The sequence below is a fragment of the Gymnogyps californianus genome, chromosome 16, assembly GCF_018139145.2.
Source record: "Gymnogyps californianus isolate 813 chromosome 16, ASM1813914v2, whole genome shotgun sequence".
Classification (NCBI taxonomy): domain Eukaryota; kingdom Metazoa; phylum Chordata; class Aves; order Accipitriformes; family Cathartidae; genus Gymnogyps; species Gymnogyps californianus.
Window position 1 is genome coordinate 11,249,276 of NC_059486.1, and position 21,906 is coordinate 11,271,181.

The following is a 21,906-nucleotide window of genomic DNA, read 5'->3' on the forward strand; positions in this document are numbered from 1 at the left end:
CACAGATCAAACGCTGCACAAAGATGAAGGTGCCTGTTAAGCAGAGGGCCTACCATGATCAAAATCTAGGAAATCTTCTATAAGCACACTATATTAACTTGCTGTCATATAAAAATTAACTCAGACAGAAGCAATGGTCCAGAAACATCTTCATTATAATGCTAGGACTACTGTGGCCCTCTAGACTCTGTAGGGAAAAACAGGTCTTAGTACATTTAAAGTTCTGTCAGAATATCACCCAGAGTACTAAAGAGTGAAAAGCTGTATCTGCAAGCACATTCAATACGGATAGGAAGAATTTGCTCAATTGCTCATGTTTGTGAGGTTTTGACAGCATCACTGTAAAAGGAATCAGCTTTATTCACAGCAGCAGGTGACCCCACATTACAATCTTTATCTGATTGATTGCTGAATAGGCTCAGCAAGACCAAGCTTCCCCTACAACTGAAAACACAACTGTTGTCTGCAATGCAACACAATCTGCCTGCAGCAAATGCACCAGAAATAGAAGATCCTTGCGAACATACTAAACTCAGCCATTCTACATCATCTTTTCCATATACTAAATGCTTAAGGAAATTCAATGTGTTGTGGCTTCATGTGTAGCTCTACTACTGCAATTTGGGACAATTAACAACTTGCAAAAAATACAGTTTTAATTTAGCTGAAACAATTTGGCAACTAGGATCTAAATTAACAAAACTTCAGGTCTAAAAGAAAAACATATAATCTTTTTAAGAAATATTGGAACAGCTCATTTCCCCATTTCTAACAAAAGTTTCATTTTCAGGGAGTTTTTCTTGAAGAACAAGCAAACAAGGGGTTAGAAGAGTTGTCAGCTTAATGGCAGCAGTAGCTCTCACCTTTTAAAAAATATCTCAGTGAGTAGGACACTTATTCAGGATGTAGCTGGCAGAATTTCATATTCCTCAGCAGGTTAAAGAATTTGAAATTGTATCTTTGTCTCCTATCTGATTTTCCTAATTATTGTGCCCTAGAATATTCTGGAGCAGGTTATTAGACTTCCTCTAGTTGCTTAGTTTAGTTGTGTCAACAGCTGTTTCATTTTAGAACTAGCCCAGAAAACATACAGTAGGTAACAGCCATCCATTATAAAGAGATGGGCTACATGACCCAATAGGTTCCTCATCTGTGGAGGCAGTTATTCAACTAAAACTATCTCAATAGGCAGGGAAAGAAGTTGGACAGAGGAAAAATAGCTGTCAATGGAAAACAGTATCATTACAAACAGCAATATTCTGAACTGTCTACAAGAATGGCTAAGAATTACGCAGAGAGTACAAAGTGGGCTTCAAGAGGTTACGCAACAGCTGAACACAAGTTTTGTGGCCTTAACTTTTTTAAAGTTTCATAAGCTTCTATTCTTGGAATACAGAGCTGCTGAAAATCAGCTATTGTTTCAAATTTCATTATAGAAATGAATAAAAGGAAACCTGGAAGAAGAGATAAATGCTAAAAATTTTACATTATACAGGACCCAATCCTGCAACATTACGTAGATTGCACCATTTAAGACAATCATGCATAGCAAATGCAGGGAAAAGGTTATAATCTTATGGAAGCAAAGCAGAAAATAGTGTGTGGGCCTTTGTTCTTTATATTCTTAATTAATATAATCTTAATGTGTGGTTTTTTAATATTCACAATAAACATGACTTGCTTCAGAGATAATGGCACTGATTTTCTTAAGATTTTGTGGCTTGAGAAGTAACACTAATAAGAAAAGTACAGCTAAATACCAACAGAGCTGAGATTTATTTTCATCCTTTAGCAATATTTTAGCACTATGGGAGAAATATGTTTTTAAATGTTTTAAGGAGGTTCAGTCCTTGATCCCGCCTATGCACTGCCACAGGGTTATTTCTGGTAGCTTACTGTAAAGATGTTAGCTTATGAAAAAGTGAAGCAAATTTAAAAAGACGACTAAAATGTTTAAAATCCTCACTGGAGGCAGCAAGTGCATCTTTTGATTCTAAAGCACAGCTTCATTACACCTGCTCTAGATTTGCCTTCCACACCAGTTCACTTCCAAATCATTTTCTGTATTAGCATGGAAAAAAATGCAGATAAAATAAAAACGTAAAAACAGCTTTTAAAAATAAAATCCTATGTCCCAAAATTTACAAAGAACAAAACTGAATGAGAAAATAGAAAAATAATTCTTATTTGCCCATTCAGATTCTATTTATTTTCTTATAAAACAGACTGCCTGCAAGTTTTCAGGCTCATGTGAAGATGAATCAGAGATGAGACTTATAGAGGGACATGAACACATTACCCAGATGAAACAGTGAAGCTTTTAGTACCCTTTTAGCATCAGTAAGAGTTTGTTTCATATGACACAGCTGCCTACTCATACCTCTTCCACTGGTTAGATTAAGGCTACAGGCTGCCTTTTCAAGACTTCTGCTGCTATGGATATACATGTAGCACAACTGATTTCTTCCTCAAAAGTCCTGCAATTAGTTTTCTTAGTTTAGCGTAAAGTATCTTCCCTTGACATAGGCAACATACTAGAAGCAGAAGAAGCAGGACAGTCTCCCTGCAGCTCCACCTGGTCCCTGTGCAGGGCTGTGGGAAGCTGTGGGAATGAACCTCATTTTGCACAGAATTAGGAGAAGCACGTCAGTGGCTCAGAGGCATCTTTCCCCCTCTCCCTCACCAATTTACAGTGCAGTTGCTACTGTTGAGGATCTGGCCCACAGCAAATACTGTGCTAGCAAATATTTAGGTAGGGTATTGGTTAGGCTGAGATTTGGGAAATATTAATCTTTCTCTCGTGGTTCTGAAAACAACCATGCATTTTGTAGTTTTGCACTTTTCAGTGTTGTACTTCTTAACAGAAATCATACGAACATTTACATGTTCATGGATGGTTCCTTTCTAAAGGCCTCAGTTTCTGCAGGTGAAATCAGACAGATCTCAAAGTGGAAATAACTGGAAACAATGGTGGATACTCAAACACCAAGAGACCATTAGAAAAGAAAGGACTGGCAGAAAATTTATGCAACCCTTTACTCCCTTTTAAGCATTCAGAACAGACTCAGACTTGGCTAAAGTGGTGCACGCTTCCCTCTTCAGAGAAATTCAGTCTTGTTACTTCCTCAAAAATCACGCTACTTGATTTAAAAATGCTGGGGTGGAGTTGGGAGGGTTCAATAGTTTCTCTTGTTTGTCTTCATGCTTCATAAGCCCACATTTTCAAACCTTTCTCCCCAACTAGAAGGTTACTTCATAATAATGACTGTGATAGTTTCGATTTCAAACTCTTTCAGGAGCTGGTGCTTTATGTAAAGCAAACCATTGCTGAGAAACTCATGACAACATTTTGAGACGGAAACCCAACTGTACGTTTTATGTAAAGAGAGTTAGCAATCACAGAAGAGCTGCCATTTAACTGATTGACCCTGTTGTGAAAAGAGAGAATTAGAAGTTGTAACTTCCAAATTTGTTAAACAGGATCTTTATGACTTAAAGGGAAAAAATGAAATCTCACATTAATATTGGCCAGCACTTTTACTAAAATACATATAATTCATTTGGAAGGAATGATACCAACTCTAAGCTTAATCTGAGGTGTGGACATGTAAGTCTGGTTTTATTCATTTTAGTCAACCCCACCTTCCCTCTCAGATATCTGTATCCCAGGCTTTAGTGCACTCAGATTCTAAATGTGAAAGAGATGTCACCGATTTTGTCACCTGAAGCTCTGTCCTTGCTGTCTGGTGTCAGACAGAAACCTAACATCATTTTGCACCTGCTGACAACTGTTAATTGTGTACGAATTGAGACTACCAGAAATGGCATCAAAATCTAAATGGAATGGAACAAAGACGCAATCCTCCACGCGAACAAAAGATGTAAGAACAGGGATAATGAGCATCTGATATCACCCTCACAGTATTAACAATCCTCATTAACAATACCTGCTAAAAAAATTCTTCTAGATGGCAACTGTTGCCCTTCAAAATACTTGATAAGTTCATTTATAAATTATTCATATTGAAATAGGCATTTCTAATATTTTATTTGCAAGAGTTCACATTTTTAGTACTGATTCTTTAAAAAATTTTGTACTAACCCACAGGTATAAAAACAGAAGCCAATATTAGAATCCAAATATTTCGATACTTTTTATCTTCAAAAGTTCTTTCTGTAGTCAAATGAAACACTAAATGTTTTGTTCTAAGAGACCATAATAGATAAATAGCATTATCAAGTCATGTGCTTGAGCTAGCCATAAAATTATTAGTAATCCAGCTGCAAATGCCCTTTATAAAACTAGCCCAAGCCTTCTAAACAAAAAAAATCAGTACATATAAAACAAACCTACAGCTGCTGTAAACTATTTTAGTGCTATTGATAACAGTTTGCATTAATAAAAACCTAACTGAATAGAGTTGGGCTACCCAGTGCATATTCTCTTAGAAAAAACCTCTTAGCTGCCTTCCCTTTTGCAGTGCAAAAGCTGAGCACATGCCGAGTGAGGAGGCCTTTTAGCTGACAGCAGAACTCTGAACTTTGGAAGTCCGAGCACTGGAATCGCTTCCACTTCCACAGTTTAGACCTGTTGTGAACAGCCTTTACAACTGCTAGGTTTGTATCTTCTTATCTCTGTAACAGTTAGAAGTCCTCTGACTTAGGTTCAGCTTGGAAAGAATTATTGTGATATCTCAGATGCAAGTAAACAGAAGTATTTAGGAATAAACATACAAATAAAATAAAAATTACAACAACTTACTGCAGGTCCGATTATGCCCAGATGGACACTGGGATCCTTTCTGTGCCAATCTAAAACAGAAGAGGAACATCTTTTTTTATTAATAAAAATTATTTTTTTTAATTTATTTTAATTTTTCTCTGAAATCAATGTAAATAGCTGCATGAATAAAGCAGAATTAGGCAAATATTGTATTACTACTTAAAAGACTGAATGTGTACCAGATTTCACGCTCAGCCCTCACATTACTTCTCAGAATTCAAATGATTAGCATATCTGAAAGTTAGTATTTAGCATTTCTGCTTCATGCAATCTCTTATGATTCAAGGGTTATTTAACTAAGCCCAGATATTAATTTTGAATCATCTCAAGAGAACAATGTTCTATATAATGCAGTGACTCTGGCCACCAAGACAGAATTATTTGAATTTTTTCCTATGTAAAGGAACATGCAGAAGCAACTGCAACTATTACAGTTAATACTCAGTTATATGCACAAGAGAAATCTGTTGCTCTTTGAATACCAGAATAGAACAAAACCAGTTACTTGACTTTAATAAACTACATTTGTTACTAAGCGTCACAAGGTGGTAAAGGCTTATAAAAGTAAGCTGAATAGTGGAGGCTCAATTTCCAACCTGGAATACCTGTACCTTTTACAGACACAAAGAGAACTTGGCAAAACATTCACCTACATGTCTATGAGAAAAATTCAGCCTAGTTCACAGTCTTGAGCCATAACGATGGGTGGTAAAATTTGCTTGTAACTTCAATGATATTAATTAGCACACATGCAAATCAGTGTAACAGCCACAGGACAGTAAGATAAAAAAGTTATTTTGAAGTAGGTGAACTCTTCTTTTGTCTTCCATTAATATTGTATGTAACAGCAAAACAGTTTTCCCAGCAAGTAAAATCATCAAATACTGCTTTGATTTTAATGCTCTGTTACTCCCAGCAGGCTGGAAAAGACGCAGTACAGAAATAATGTGTTGAACAGATCAACGGTTACATGAACATTTTTTTTTTAAATGTAAATATATTATGAAGTTTTCTGCAATGAATAAAACAGCTTATGCCAAACTTATAAACATCAAAAGAAACGCATCTAATCCAGGGACAAAACAAGGGTATTCAAATAGCAGGTACCTACCTGAAAATACATCTACTAAATACAGAGGGTCTTTGACTCTTCGAAGTCCGCATATCAAAAGAAACATATGTAAACTGCCTGTATCTGTAGGAATGTCTGTAACAAATAATTTTAGAAGTCTGAATGTAGATAAAAAAGCTGAACACTCCAAATTGTTTCATGAATGAGCACATACAGTGGTAAAAGCAGTAACAGCGTGGATTCCAAAAAATTCTCATTATTGTTCCCTGTTTCTTGCTCTCGCATCAATCCTCAAATCAACTCAGTGGAGAACTTAATCATGCACATCATTTTATAGGGCACAGGAGTTTATTTCCAGAGGCAGTGAATGTGCAGGCTTTGGAGAAAAAGCCGGTGGCCGGTATTCTTGAACACCAGAATCCAGCTTTGACTGACTGAGCAACTATACAAATCAGTGTGTTTCTCAATATTTCTACCCATAAGAAGAATAAATTTGCATCCATATAATAACTCGCCACCTATTTCAAGGATATTGTGAAGTTTAGTTAATCAATGGCTGTAGGGATTAGAGCTCTTGATGTGACACTTTTTGTTATAAAAGATCAGGTAAATGTCCCATAGTTATCTATCCCTAATGCCACCACTGCTACAGAATAATTAACTAGAAGTGAAATTATTGCAAAGCATTTACTTTAACCTTATCGCTAAGAAACACAAATGAAAAATAATTTGGGAAAAAAAATCTCAACATGGGAGTTTTTAACATTGAAAATCTCTCTTGCAAATACATAGCAACAACCCATAAAAAATAATTTTGTAGGCTATATTAGAAAAAGAAGATCTGATGTATGATATTGCAGTTGCCATTGGCTCTATGACAGCACAATTAATTCAGAACATACTTCTGGAGAAGGGTCACCATGTGATGAACTTTGGTAAAATGTGTTTATGATAAAACAACATAATTCATAAATTGCTGAATGAACACACGTAACAACAACATAATTTAATAAACACTAGAGGGGTTGAAATGTTCATGTTTGATTTACCGTACTGAACAAATCAGTTTGCTGTCCTTCAGATCACCTATTTATTGAGCTCATGGCAAGGATGGATGACATGTATTATCTAACACTAGGCAGTTCAACAAGGAGCATCAAACTGCTGCTCTTCAGCAGCAAGCTGTTTGTGGGACATTAATGCATGGGTCCCACACCAGGGCTATGTCACGTCGCTACCAGGAGGGCTATGCTGCATGGTCAGAATGCCTGTCTGTGGGATTTATGATGAGCAGAGGAAGGCAGCAGGACAGTTGCGGTGGCACCGTCACCTGCTGTTGCTGAACACTGCAGAGCTGCCTTCTCTGAGGCCGCCTCCTCCCTTCCCCTTCCACTCTCCACCAGCTGCAGGAACAACTCAGCTGCTTATATGGCACCACTGAATCGCTGCAATTTGTAATTTAAGATCGCCCAAACTTGGTACCAGCTTAAGGTTCCTCACAGTGTTGTATAACATAACTGCGGGTCTGCTCCAGGCCCTGGAAGAAATACTTCAGGAAGATCTCCCCTCATGTCAAGGAACTGGATGAATATGAGCTCTGCATCAAACCTCTATTTTGTGGGAGGGGGAGAATCAAAAGAGTAGTGATTCACAACATACTCAAGTGCTATTGCTTTTAAAATTAAAATCCAGTTCAGGGACTTTTAAATGCTCCTTGTCAAAGAGTTCATTATTGAGTCTGTTTCATTTAACTTAAACAGCTTGAGCTGTCAAGAGTGGCTGCAGCAGAGACGGTAAGTAATATTTTACTGGTTATCGGACCAAGAAATAATTTGTAATTTATAATACACAAACATTTGGATTGAAAAAGCCATTCTTCTGGTGCAATGGCCATTAATACTGTTTGTTTTTAAGACATGCAGCAGTGGTTTCAATTCATGACATAAACTCACACAAAACAAATCACTAGAAAGTATCAGCAAAATTCAGATTGCATTTTAACTATCCATATGGCACAAATATTAATTTTAAGTTATGAACTCCCACCTATCGATGTTCAGCTCTGGCTATTTTGGAACAAACTTAAAGTTAGTGCTGAAAGCTCAGTCAGACAGTAGCGAGAAATCAGGACTCCCTATTCTCACGTAGAGACTATAGAATTATTGCACTCTTGATGTGACAGTACCCTAATCAACATTAACTATGCTTGAAATAACTGCTTCGTTTTATCTCTTAACATCTTTTTGTTTCTATCTTATAGCTTTCAGTCTTTTCATTTTATTAGATAGGGGTTTAAAGTGCTCTGACGATGAAAAGCCCTAATAGACTGACGCTGTGCAGTCCTGACTGCCATTCTGCTCCCTGTACGAAAACCTTAACTTGAAAGAGAAACGGGAAACTGGCCCCACAGACAGTAATTGTACTTCACAATTTGGATTTTGCCTTCAGTTCCTGTGGCATTTAAAGGTACTTCTCCCAAGAATCCCATCAATAACAGTCTAATTATTTCACTAGTGAAATTACCTAAAATAATACTTATTAATGAAAATAGCCCACTTATTTGACCTTTATTATTTTGAAAAGACATTCACAACCTTGAACTCTCACTGCAGACTATCCCCTTCATGCAACTTTACAAAGCCCTACTTGTCTATCATGAAATTTTATGCACTTTTCTCTGAAATAGCAGATATTTGGTACACTGGACTACAGACTGGATCCTACATGGCATTTCTAAAAACTGTCATAGAAGGGCTAGTCAAAAAAGGATTTGCCTCTGTCATTCAATTTAGTGAAGTGAGAATCAGTTGTAGTTTTATTTTATTGTACGCTGTAGATCTTAGTCATCACCTAATTCATTTTTACAGGCAGACTTTCCCTCTCAATCCACTTAGAAGCATATAAAGACATTCCTGAGAAGATTGCATTACCAGAACATCACTGCCACTGTTTAGTGCTGGGAGTTTACTCATTCTCTGTCTACTTAAAATCAAACTTCAGCAGCACTTGTGTATCTTGTTAGCTTTCTGCTCATTCACTGAAAATGGTTAAATTCACACATCAAGATGATGCCTGCATCAGTGTTTTCCCACCTGTTGCTTTCTCAAGCCTTGCTAGCACCCCTGCTGTGGAAAAAAAAAAAAAAGGTAGCCTTTTGTACAAGAAAGCAATCATTTTAGTATGCTTTGTCCTCACAAGAATGCTGAAAAGGGGAAAATATTATGAGAATAACTGCAATAGCTGCCTTTACCAGCTATAGCCATCAGCTGGGTGAAAACTGGTATTTGAAAGAAGACATTTTTTCTTTCTCCTTGAGATTAAACAAGACTTGCAGTATGTGAATTTTTGCTATCACTCTGCCTTTCCCAGATAGGCTACTTAATCTGTAACAAGATACTACCGCCTCGTGTGATTCAGTTCTAAAATGGAAATACATCAATATGGCACAATCAACTGATTTGCTCTTTTGATACATTCACTGTGTCACTATTTTGTTTGAATGACAGGCAAACACTCAAATAACAAAAAAATGCTTGTGTCTGTTTCTCCCCATTTCTGTTAGTGTTACAAAAGCAAAGACTTGAAACAGCACGCTGTGCTTCATTATCTCTTAGCTCATGCATCCTTCTGTTTGCTTCACAAAGAAAATACAAAATGGAAAGATTTGTACATAATCACTGGCAATAAAAAAGACTGCATGGTACATGTTTTCCAGCTGTCCTTCAGAACTACTATACACTAAACGCAAGTCAAGTCTTGCCACTGTAATCAACGTCTCCTTCAGTGTCAAAAATAATTGTTTAATGTCCGTAAGAGACATTCCTTTAAACATGCATTGTCAGTGTTTGTCTATGGCTGTAGTCTGACTTGTTACATTGGCTTTATCTGTAAAAGCAGCCGCACATTGGCCACAGCCAGTCTTGAGCCTGCTTAGCAGGTCACCTGTTTAGCAAGATGTGAGAGGTCAAAACAAGAACAGTGATTGACAGGATTATGAAAACTCATTCCTCTCATCAGCTTGATGGTATGCTGTCCTGATATGCCACACAGGACCACGGGGATGGTAACAAATGAACTGCAGGTGAGCTGAAATGAGACAGACACAGTGGAAGATTAAGACTGACATGGAACTCCCACAGCCACACAACTCCTTTTTCAGGATGGAGCAGAGGTGGTATTATGCTGCTCAAAATTGAAACACAGCAATGTAGCATTGGCACTTAAAATTTCAGAGTGGAACTGCATGATCAACAGGGTATCCAACTGCTGTGCCAGTGTATTTGTTGATAGCATTGGAACCTGGCACAAAATATATTGGCTAATAGATGAAATGTGATTAATACTCAGGATTCATGTTCTCCTGCTGGCTGTGATTCCGAGTCATGGTGTGGCCTAGAGAAAGTTTGTCAAGTCTAGACTTGTCCATCTAGACTTACCCATTCATCTGCAAGCACGTTTGTAATTGCCTGACATGAAGCAATGGCACTGGGTTTAACTTTTGGTAAACTGTTTTGAGGTCTTCAGTTGCAAGACAGAATGAGAGAATGGAGTATATTAAAAGAGGAAAACATTTTCATAATGCAACACTGGAAATAAGCAGTTTATTATTTAAGATTTCATTGGCTCCTAGTTTGTTCCTTGTCTGAAACTGTGTAACTGTTTATCACATCAACTATTTTGCTATTATGACACACTATGATAGTTTACACTTCAGCCTTTATAAAAATCTGTATTTAGATGCCAGGATAGCAAAACATGAACACAGACAGCTAACACAAAAGCCTAAATCATTTCTGAAGCATTAGTAAGGACGTTGTTTTTCTAAGGAAGGCAAGAATAAGTAGAAGTGTTATCTAAACAGATTTTGAAAGAGCAGATTCATTTAACTCCATCCCTCTAGGTACTATCAGGAAAAAAAATGTAGTAATCATAGATATACAGTAAACATAAATATATTACTGCAAATCTTTAATCTTACTGAAAAGCTGCAGGCCTCTCAGTGAATGAGTAATATCAAGCATTAGCTTACTGAGAGGTAAAGAAGCAGTTTGAGAACATCTTAAGTGAGCAATTTTCTCACCACTTCCTCAAATCAAGAAAATAAAAATATTTTTCTTATTTAAAAATCTTTACTGTGCTTTTGTAGGGTGTTTTTGAAATCTCTAGAGAGGAGAAAAATATAAAAAGGAACAATGTGATTTTTCATTCAAAGTTATTATTTTGGACCTGAACCAACAACCTCACAAAGCCAAAGTTCTTAAAATGTGTTCTTTCCTTTACAGCTTAAAATCCAATTTGTACTAGAGGTTAAGTATATTTTATCAAGTATATCAATATTGGACTTACAGGTTATAATTTAGGATACAAAGATTGCCCAGTAACATAAAAAAACCGTCTGCAGTCAAAATATTTCTTATTAATATTAGGTCAAGGATGATCAAAGTTTTTAAGACTAATTTTCCAACCCCTGATTTCAAGTTCACTGTTGTGTTCTATGGACCTTTAGAGAACAATACCAAGTCCACATTATTTTGGCTTAGTCATCCATTTTTGTATTTGTTCAGAAACAAAATCTAAGCCATGACGAGATGGTGAGGGTGAATAACCTTCCTCATTTTCCTTTCTTTTCACTTTGAACCACAGCAGGTCTTTTACTCCTCTTGAAAACTGTTCATCTATCCATCTCTTATGCATCTGAAAGCACTAACTGATCTCCTAGAAAAGGAAATCCATAGGTTTATTGCTGAGATTTCAGTCTCTAACATGGTAATTTTATTTTCTTGAGTTTGAAACATAGATAAATTTGTCCAACTCTGGCACGTATTTTTGAGACTCTGAATCTTTCAATTTGTAGTTATTCTTTATGTTCGTCTCCCTCCATAAAGCAGAAATACCATACATTAGCTCTTTTAGTCTCTTGGCACCGAGAGTTTGATTTTGTTACTCTTTCACAAGTCAACTATTAAAAACAAGCTGCTCAGACCAGCCAAGTTTTCCAGCTTGTTTGACATGGCGGTGTCCTACTGCAGTACAGCTTCAACATGCTATCTTACTTTATACTGACTCTGAAGTTTCTTTAATTGAAGTCACTGATGACACAGAACTTCAGCACTTATTAGCCCAATTAGGTCTTATTTCAGCAACATACTTAACCACCTGCAGACCTCAAACATTTATTAATGTTTTATGAAGTTGAGCTTCTATTTTACAAAGCAATTTGTTTCTTAGAAATTAAGCGGAAGTGCAGGTAATAACTATATCCAAAGTGTTTATACTGCTATTCACATTCAGTAGTGAATAATTGCTAGAGTTGCTGATATGTTTGTGAAGACAACAGAAGTTAAATGAACCTGTTAACTTCCAGGGGCAGGCTACTAATCCAGAAAAATTAGACTGCAAAATTCTCCAGCAATCCTTTATTCCCCTCTTTCTCATTATTTCTAACAGATGAGACAACAAAAAAGTTCTATGCTTTCAGATCTGTTGGGGAACACAGTTTACTGCTGCTATCATATCATTATTTCTATGGTCAGCTATATATCTGCACAAACTTTTGCTATTTAATTTTTCTTATGTGGGTCTTTTTTTCCAGTATAGTTTTAGGAAAATATAATGCCTCTGCAAAACCCTGTCTGTGTCATGACAGGTTATGTAAACTTTTCAAGCTCTGAAAATAGCCGTGCTACAAAGCAGAAATTATCTGAGAGTAGAAAAAGCAAACTACAAAAGTATATTGCGTATTTTATTTGATAGTGCAGTAAGTATCTGACCCTATGATTCTATGTCACCTTCCAGGAAACCAGTTTTCAGTCTTATCTGTTGGGTAAACGAGCTTTCTCAGTTCATTAGTATAGACTTTGTTAGTTATCTACATCTTCTAATCACATGATGTCTAAGTGTTTTTTAGGGTTTACATCTTACAAGCTTCAGCCACATTCCACTGAAATCAAAAGGAGCCTTTCATCATGGTATGATGACTTCAAGCCCATTTGTGATCTTAAGTAGCTTGAGCTAAGTTGTTAGAGAAGATCAGTCTCAGTTTTCACATTTACTTAGACTGTCTTGTCATTTTCTGTCAATCAATTTACAGCAAAAGCCTGAACTTCCATTGTCTCTCTCAAGTCTATAGATAGGCATCTAAAATTGCTAAGAAACCTGATTATGCTGTATATAGATTCCTGTATTATAAGGTCAGAGAAAAACATCTTGATCATCTGCTCTGACCTCCAGATTGACACAGGCTGTAACACTTCCCTAAATAGTCTGAGTTACTAAAGATACTGAAAACATCATCTTCTTGAAGTCTGTGTTGAAATCTGCACTTAGTTCAGCTTTTTGGTTTGACTACTGTTGCTTACAGTCCCTCATCCGCATAAGACGAACTCTGTGAAGCTCACTGTAACCAGAATGCAAATTAACTTTAAAAGGTCTTTTTTTGTAGATTTCGCCAATAAATGTTTTAACAGCCAGCCACCGAAAATACTGCAGCTAGGAGCTAGCACACTAACACTACACAAACACCACCTCTGCAACTCTGAAGTCTGCTGCTGAGACTATGAAAAAAATACTAATTCCATGACTGGGGGGAAGTATCCCACAGTAAAATGTATTTGATGCATTCTGCCACTCACTTAAATCTACCATTAAATTCTTTTTGAAGCCATTACAAATGTACATTACTACATTTAAAGAGACTATTTATGTACTGGTGTTATATTTAACATGAGTCAAATGTTAAGGCTTTTCTATGACTGAAAAAAAATCAGTACAAAGAATATTCATAAGAAGTCTGTTCTCTGAAAAAAAGTCTTGAAATATTTTGAAGAGCTAATTTCATTTTAAAGAATAACTTGACAATGTATGGCCTGATCGCCAAGGATGTTTAACACTGATGCCTCAAATGTATTACAATTTGCATTGTAGGGCATGTGCTGTTTCTTTACATTCAGTTCTGGGAATCCTGAATTTGACAAATGTTCAAGGATACTGCTAAAGATACAGGTAAGAGTTATCTGGACAAATATTTCCCACAACAATCATTAAATGCCTTTAGATATGGAATAGAACTTCATGAAAAAAGTTTTAAAAAAAAAATCATAACTGCCATGAGGTGAACGAGATTGCACAGCTTTATCTGCATAAAAGCTAGGGATCTTTTCAAGTGCACTTCATTGTGCAAGCCTACACTATCAAAATCGTATTCTTCTGAGCAAAATTGCCTTCTATTTTTGATAGTTTTCTACTGATTGCTCCAAGTTTAGTAGAATTTTAAACACTTTGAAACTGCAAATCCCCAGAAAAGCAATTCAGTGGGAACTCCTAATTAGTCTGTGGTAAGCGCAAAGGTACAGCCAAAAAACCTGCCTCCGTGTGCCATATTAAAAGAAGTGGAAATTGTAGGCTGCCACCAGAGATGGACATAGAGACAAGACTGATAAGATAAATGAGATGAAACAGCCATAAAAAACAATACTGAATAATCTGATGCCAGTTTTCAAGTTATTATTTAACAGGCACAGATGTCAGAGCCACATTTTAGTTTGCTTTTCATGTACAATATGAATTATTTTGCACTTTTGCATTAGTATACATTAGGCAAAAAAACTGTCTCTAATATATTAGATAAAATGCACTTTAGGGGGGGGCTTCCCCCTCCTCAATCTGTTGACTGCTCTTTTAATCATAACATGATTGGACATGAGAGCCAATCAACACTAAGGCTGTGCTAGCAAGTGACAAATCATTTCACTTCAGAAAATTATTAATCTTAGTGGCGCTGTGCTTGTGTGCCGTGATTTACTGAGAACAAAACAACCTCACAATGCTCAATTGTAAATTGGACACCAGTTTTGAGTAACGGCACATATTTACTGATGTGATAAAGCAATTGACTAGTGAGGATGCATTTGTAACCGAGGGAACAGCTGTACTATCAGAGATCAGAGTGATGAATATAATCTTGAAATATTTTTACCACAGTAAAATGCCTACAAATTCTTCTTTGGGGAAAGGCAGCTGGAGCAATTAAAGCATTGCCAAGATCAGGTGACTTTAAATTAGGTCATCTGCCTTACATGCCATTACTTCGGTGAAAACGGAGACAGGCTCTAGATCAAGACCAAATAATAAAACATCAACACATATTTCCCCTCTTCGCCACTTCTTCACCTCACCTGCTCTTCTACAAAAGACATCTACAGTTTCTATCACACAGCTGTAAAGCACAGCATGCTCAGGTATTAGTGCTTTGGTCTAACTTACCTTCTAAGGGACACTGACCCGTATGTCATGACCATTTTATCTTTTGGTGCAATTCAGCCCTGGGCAGACCAGAAATCTGGAGGCAGTCTGGGTATTTTACTATCCAGACTCATCTGATCGATATTCTGCCTGAATCTAATATTAGAGTTTTTCATTTTTCATAACATTAAGTCATCTTATTACATAATCAGTTAACCTTCACATTCTAAACTTCTTTCATCATTGGTATCTACTGAGAATAAACATAGTGAATCCAGAAAAAAAAAAGAGTTTTACCTGCATTTTGTAGAAATCTGTACCAGTCAAATGTTTCACTGGGTGTAGTCTTAATTCCTGTGTTGAAAAAAAAGAGAAACACAACATGTTTGATTGGACCCTGGATGGCTGAACTATGGTTCTTGGAAGTCTTGCCCTAAGAAAACAGTATTTCTGTCAAGTACACTGAATTCCATACACAGCTGTTCCCATCTCAAGCTTTTCTCATCCCAACAATGTCAGGTTGTCTGCACAATCCTTCCATAGTCATCAGATTGAAATTCAATTGAAAATTTTGCACAATCACACAGCGTATGAACTTCTTTAGCAACCCAGAGAATTAAGCTCACTTACACCATGCTAAATTTGGCCTTTTAAAATCTACATACGAGATAATATCATCTGAGGGAGTATATTATTCCAAAACAGATACAGGTCAGCTGACACCCAAATCCTTAACATAAAGCAAAGAAAGTAGATTAAATTTATATCAAAATTAAATATTAATCTAAACTGAATATTAATGTATTTGTTTTGCCTCATGTTAGAGATTAATTATTTTACTAATGAAACTATTTTATTAATTTATTTAATCTCTTAATTAACTATTACCTCACAACGGGCTTAAATATAGACTAAATATGGGCTAAATAGACCTCACAATGTGTTATTTCAACATAGCTGTTTTGAAAATAATTTTATTTTCTTTGAAAGTGAAATATACAAAATGGAATAAGTTCTAGAATCTGTAGACAGTTACTTTTAGATAAATAAAATCAGGAGCTGTAGCTTAAGTAATCACATCTAAAATGCTGAGTTGAGTGTTGCCTAGACTACTCACTTAAGTAATACACTTTGGATTAGATACTTGTTGGGTGTCATTATGCTGGGAACTCAACGCGTTTAAAGGAATTTGGAGTTTCAGAGAATAATCATTCAGCATCAAAACTTCCATATGCTTTGGAGAAAGCTCGGTGTCACCTTAGGTGTTACCTTACCTTTCAGCTTCCTACTGTAAGGCATCTGGGAGAACTTTTTTTAAAAGCACCAAATTAGTTGAAAATTTAGGCTAAGAGACTGAAGTACTGCCTCATTTAATGTCAATGGGAAAAAGCTCAACTTCAGTGGAGCCAGGACCTCAAATCCTATACCCATTTCAGCAAAATATTTCTGGGGCAAAGAAGGCAGATACATAAACATACAGGTACTAAACACATGATTCAAATAAACTGAATGCCTTAGTCAATATTTCAAAACTCTCACCTTGAGTTTGGACATATATTTTCTTCCTAGCATCTGGCTTTAAAGAGAAGGAGAAGAAAAGTAACTTTCATAGTTCACCATAAAAGATCTGTTCAATCTTCAAAAAAACCAAACTAGTATAACAAAATGTGCATCAGTGTGATCTTCTTTCGGCTATTAAAAATCAAAACATACTATTAGAAATATACATTTAAGTAATACCAAAAGCCAAGCCAGCAATGTAAATTACATTTACTATGAACATTTACAGTATCAATGAATCAATTTTGCAATTAACACAATTACCAAGTTAGTACAACCATATTTTTTAGTTTCTCTGTATCCTTTCTCATAATCATTAACTTGCTTATTGTATAGAAAATTAAAATATTTTCCTAGAATAGAAATATTTTCAACTACAGAACAGCTCTAGTTCCCAAAAAATGTTAGTCTTGAAAGAAAAATTATAGCTGGTTTCGAAACCACAGTCTACATTTATCCATAATAGAATTTTTAAACACATCAGGCATGAAAGAAACCCCATTTACCTCTAACCTTTTCAAAAATTGCTGTCAAATATATGTTGACTTGTCTATACAGGAAAACTGGCCAGTAGTAGTTACTGCAGAATACTGCCAAATAAAAATTGCTTAAGAAATTATTTTTAAATAGCTATAGTTAAAGAGGTAATTACTACACTTCCAAAGTTACTCCTGAAGTGCTACTATGCTAGTTATTTAATTTAGGTGATTAAACAAGCAAGTTCCTATTTCAATATCTTTCTATAACTCCAATCATGAATTTGTGGAATACATTTTTTTCACAAAAACATTGAAATATTCTTGGGATCTTTCCACACAGAAAAAAAAAACCAAAACCCAAAAAACCAACACCACCACTCCCCAGCAAACAAGCAGAGTTTTTTGAGCTCGAAGTATTTGTGCAAAGCTTTGTGTTCAGACAATTCCTAGTTGTTCTAAAAGCACTGGTTGCAATGCCTGTAAAGGAGTAAGCTAAGGAGGGTATTACTCAACTGGTGTAATCGCCAATAGATTTGCTCAACATAACCTTGAATGTTTCAGTTTGAAATTATATTCTTTCATTAATTTCAACTAACACTATTGCTTAATTTAGCATCACAGCGTCCAGGAACAACCTTCTTTAGAGCACCAGTCTTTGCTATCTTGAGACTAAATCATGCCTCCTCTTCAGTGCCAATTTCATTATGTAGAGAGGCACAGTTCTAGCAGGCTGCGACTCTCTGAGCCATTGGCTATTTGCCTGCCATGGCTCTTTCTAAAGTGCAGATGGAAAAAGGACTACTAGGTTGCCCCTCTAACCATTCCACTTTTGAACGGTGGGATACACTGCTGACACATTGCTGAACTCTTCAAGCTAAATATTGCTATGTAGACTTGCCTCTTAACATGGAAAGTTGTTGGAATAACGTAGCTGGAGTTAACCAAGGCAGAGCATCACGTATACCATTGCATCATGTCAAGCTGCACGTTAGTCTTCCCTTCTCCTCTCCCACCCCCACCCCATCCTTAGCAGCTTGTGAAATCGCACCTGCAGGATAATGACTTGAAGGCAGGAAGAGAACTTGTATTAGGAGAACAAGAATTAATGCAGAAACAAACTGTTAAGCAACCAATTCCTGAACCAGTCAGCTCAGGAAATAAGAAGCCAAGGAAGCAATTTTTTATTTTTTTCACTTGCAAACATTTTGTTTTTCCCCTATCACTCCTATGTGACTGCCCCTCCAGTCCACTGCCCAGTCATAATAGTCTATTTTAGTTATTAAAAATGAACTGGGAAAAGAAATGGACAGAAAAGAGGTCATTAAAAAAGTGAATAGTCATCAACAAGCAGTTCACATATGGGAAGGAGGCAGTTTCTGAGAATCAGAGTGAATTAACTAAGTCACAAAACTACATGAACAAGCAGCAAATCCACACATAAATGAAGTGGGGGGGAAATAACACTGTTTACAGTGGAAGACTAAGGATATTCTATGGACTTTATCTTTCAAAAGCTATATGAACTTCTGTGTTCAAAGCATTTAAGAATAAGAAAAAATGGTTTAACAGGTTATTTTATTACTTAACATTTCTCGGTCCTTCTCTTACCTATGAATAAGTAGCATTTTAAACTATATTGGGTCTTCCAATCCTAAAAAAAGCCTTGCAAACAATGGAGACAGCATTGCAAGTTGGAGGCCAACTTCAGAATTTAAATTTGCAGGACAAGTGGGATAGCTGAAATTCAGCGCTAGGACACAGTGCAGCAAAACAGAAGGTGGAAAAAAGCAGCTGGGGCAGAGGGCAGCTTAAGCCAGCCTTGCCTCCATAGCTGACATACTGCATCATTCTGCCTCAAACTCTGGTGGGTGAAGACAGGCTTTTAGTTCCCTAAAACCACTAAGTTTCAAAAATAAGCTTAAGTTAAGCATCTGGTTTCATGCTCTGCTGGACCTTTAATGGCTTACGGTGAGTAAATATAATCTTGCCAGGCCTTGGATCATCAAGAAGAAAATATCAGGAATACTGTGTAACAGGGCATACAGATGTATTCACACTTTATAGATCAATTTTCTGTTACGTTCTTTATTTTAAATGGTCTTGAGGAGAATGGAAAAATGAAATTGAATGCTAATAAAACTGGCTTAGGTAATTCTTATGCACCGGTTTTACACTACTGAAATAAAACACTGACCGTAAGCACAAGATCTTTTACAGTATTTCAAACTCACTTGGAATACAGATTATTACAAATGCTGTATTATGTACTTCATAATTAAAGATAATCTATCCAATATAATAGAAAAGAATTTGTTGGAAGATACAGCCCTTGAGCACAGTGCAATTGCTTAGATGTTCGTAATTTAAATTCTTAATTGACTGTCTAACTAATAAAGCACACATTAGAGGAATAATGCAGTTCACATTAGTGTGAGCTAATATGTAAAAAGTGTTAATATTCTGTGACCCAGGTATGGAAAGATGTATTCATATTCTTCACTGTTTGAAAGTAAACGTGTCGCATCTGCTTTCACTCTTTATATGAAGCTACGGCTGGAAAAAGACCTCAAAACCCCAGCATTTAAGACACAGGTCAGCAGGTGGTACTTCAGTTTAGGACTTGACATACTTGCCTCCAATTCCCTGTCTGCCACAGACCTTCTCCAAAACACTGAGTGAGTCTCACAGGCCCGCAGCACAAAGATGTTTAGGTAAAATCAATCAAAGTACTTAAAAAACATTTGAGGTGCTGATTTCAAAAGGATTTCAAAGTTCAAGTTTGTTTCTCCTCCTTATACTCTGTTACTTTTGTCTTTTTCTTGCATAAGATCTATGACAGAAGCCGTGCCCTTTCACGTTTACCCATCATGACGTCCATTGTAGTAACTATTAAAACCAAGTTATATTTGTCATGTAAATACCAGATCCTATGTCTGCTCATGTATACTTTTAATGCAAATAGATAAAATAAAAAGTCAATTCATGCTGAAACAAAGTATTGATTATTAAATTGTTCTGTTGTGCAAGCTCCACCTCTAAGTGATTTTTTTAGGTAAGGGTGTATTAATGATCCTATTATGATGCAAATTAGAACTGAAGAGATACCAAGCAGTTGTAGAAACCAAGTTTCTACTTCTTGCATTTATTGTTCAACTTCAGCTGATGTTTCACAAGATGAGGTGAGTAGATCTAACAGCTCACTGCAGCTGGAAGAGGGTGGTCCTGCCTTGGTCTTTTTATCCCAGTATGTTGCCCCTTACTGTCCGCCAAATAGTTACTGCTTACTCTTCACTGGAGCTGGTGCTCAGTGAAGCTCTCTGTAATCCAGTACAAGCCTTTAGCCAACAAGTAAATTGGAAAGCTAACCTTGCACAGAAAATCAGCTGGGCCATCAAGCTGGATCAGCAAGCTCTGCTGCCTGGTGTGGAGTTTTTCACAGGTTACCAGTGCAGCTTGCCACTATCCAAAAGCACTCCTTATACTCAAATGACCGGCAGCTCTTCATTGTCTTTCTCACTCCGCTCTTCAGAAACCAGGATTGAGGACTACTTCAAGGATTTGTCTCAATTTTCTCCGCTGGCAGCCTGCCATCAACTCAACCACATAAGGGTGAAAATGTTGACCCAGTCTATTTTCAAACAGGAGCATCAGATACTAAAAATAATCGCACTGATTGTCTGAAGTAGACTTGCAATACAGCGAATACAATGGTACCTACTAAATTAAGAGAAAGAGAACCAACCATTGTTACTGCCAGTTCTTTGCTGGCTAAATAATCTCCTTAAAATACATTGCCAAATGTATTTAATCACTATACTTTTGGATGCAAATAATTTTATTCAGTGTTTTTCCGTATACCATTCAGCACAGTGTGTTTCGTTTTATTTTCAGAAGGAGAGATAAGTTTTGATAAAGTTAAGTGCTATTTATGTGCTACATATCCCTCAAGGCCTGGTCAACAGGGCTGTATATCACATATTGCTGGGCTTAGCGTAACTTCAATTTTAGTTCTGCAGTTCACCTTAAGAAGTTCATTCTATTTCCAGTGTTGACAAAACAAGTATTTTCAAATTATTCTTCCAAATTCTTTATTGTAAGTACAGCTGTTCAGTGGAATTTGGGCAACATAAAGTTTATTAAATGATGAAAGAAGAAACAATATATGCATATGGCATCAGGAGAGACTCGATAACAACAGCAATGATTAGTTTTAAATGTTACAGAGAAGCACTTCCTAAACTGCTGTATACTCTTTTCAAATACTAAACAGCTTTTAAATGCCAGATCTATTTGACCTGTCGAAATACATAAATATGAAATGCTTTGTCTGAAAGGAAAAACAGGAATAGAGAATATGATGATTATTATAATTCTCTGCATTATTTAGAAAACATTTTAGGAGAATGCATAGTTGATAATACTATAAGCATCACCATCATCATGTAAACATACCCACTCTGCTGCTGCCAGTTCCTTCATTTTCATCGTGAAAGCCACTGCAAACCTAGTTAAATGGACAAAAACAGTTGGGATCATCTGCTTAAAGTGTTTAAATATAAAAACAGAAAAGTACTTCAGAAAAAAATCTTTATAAGAACAAAGAGCAGAGACTTATAAAAATGATTATAGATGGAAAGACAGAAAGCAGGCTTTCTATTTGTTTTACCAGAAAATATTGGTAAAACAAATGGTATCTCTTCAGGCTTTACAACTTAGAGCTCTTGGGGAGTCAAAGTGAGGATTTCCTAAAGTAAGAGAAAACCCAAATAATG

The 21,906-nt window shown here is 36.3% G+C and overlaps 1 protein-coding gene across 2 annotated transcripts in view; it reads right to left on the minus strand.

Moving 5' to 3' along the window:
• Nucleotides 1-21,906, minus strand: part of GLT1D1 (glycosyltransferase 1 domain containing 1) — a 55,691-nt gene that overhangs the window by 17,876 nt on the left and 15,909 nt on the right. The window contains exons 4-8 of one of the 2 annotated variants that reach the window (XM_050906708.1): nt 21,587-21,638; nt 16,635-16,671; nt 15,393-15,449; nt 5,895-5,990; nt 4,763-4,812 (exon numbers count right to left, since the gene is read on the minus strand). In XM_050906708.1, the coding sequence (XP_050762665.1) occupies nt 4,763-4,812; nt 5,895-5,990; nt 15,393-15,449; nt 16,635-16,671; nt 21,587-21,638 (292 nt within the window). The remainder of the gene's footprint in view (nt 1-4,762; nt 4,813-5,894; nt 5,991-15,392; nt 15,450-16,634; nt 16,672-21,586; nt 21,639-21,906) is intronic. The other variant, XM_050906710.1, reaches the window with a different exon arrangement.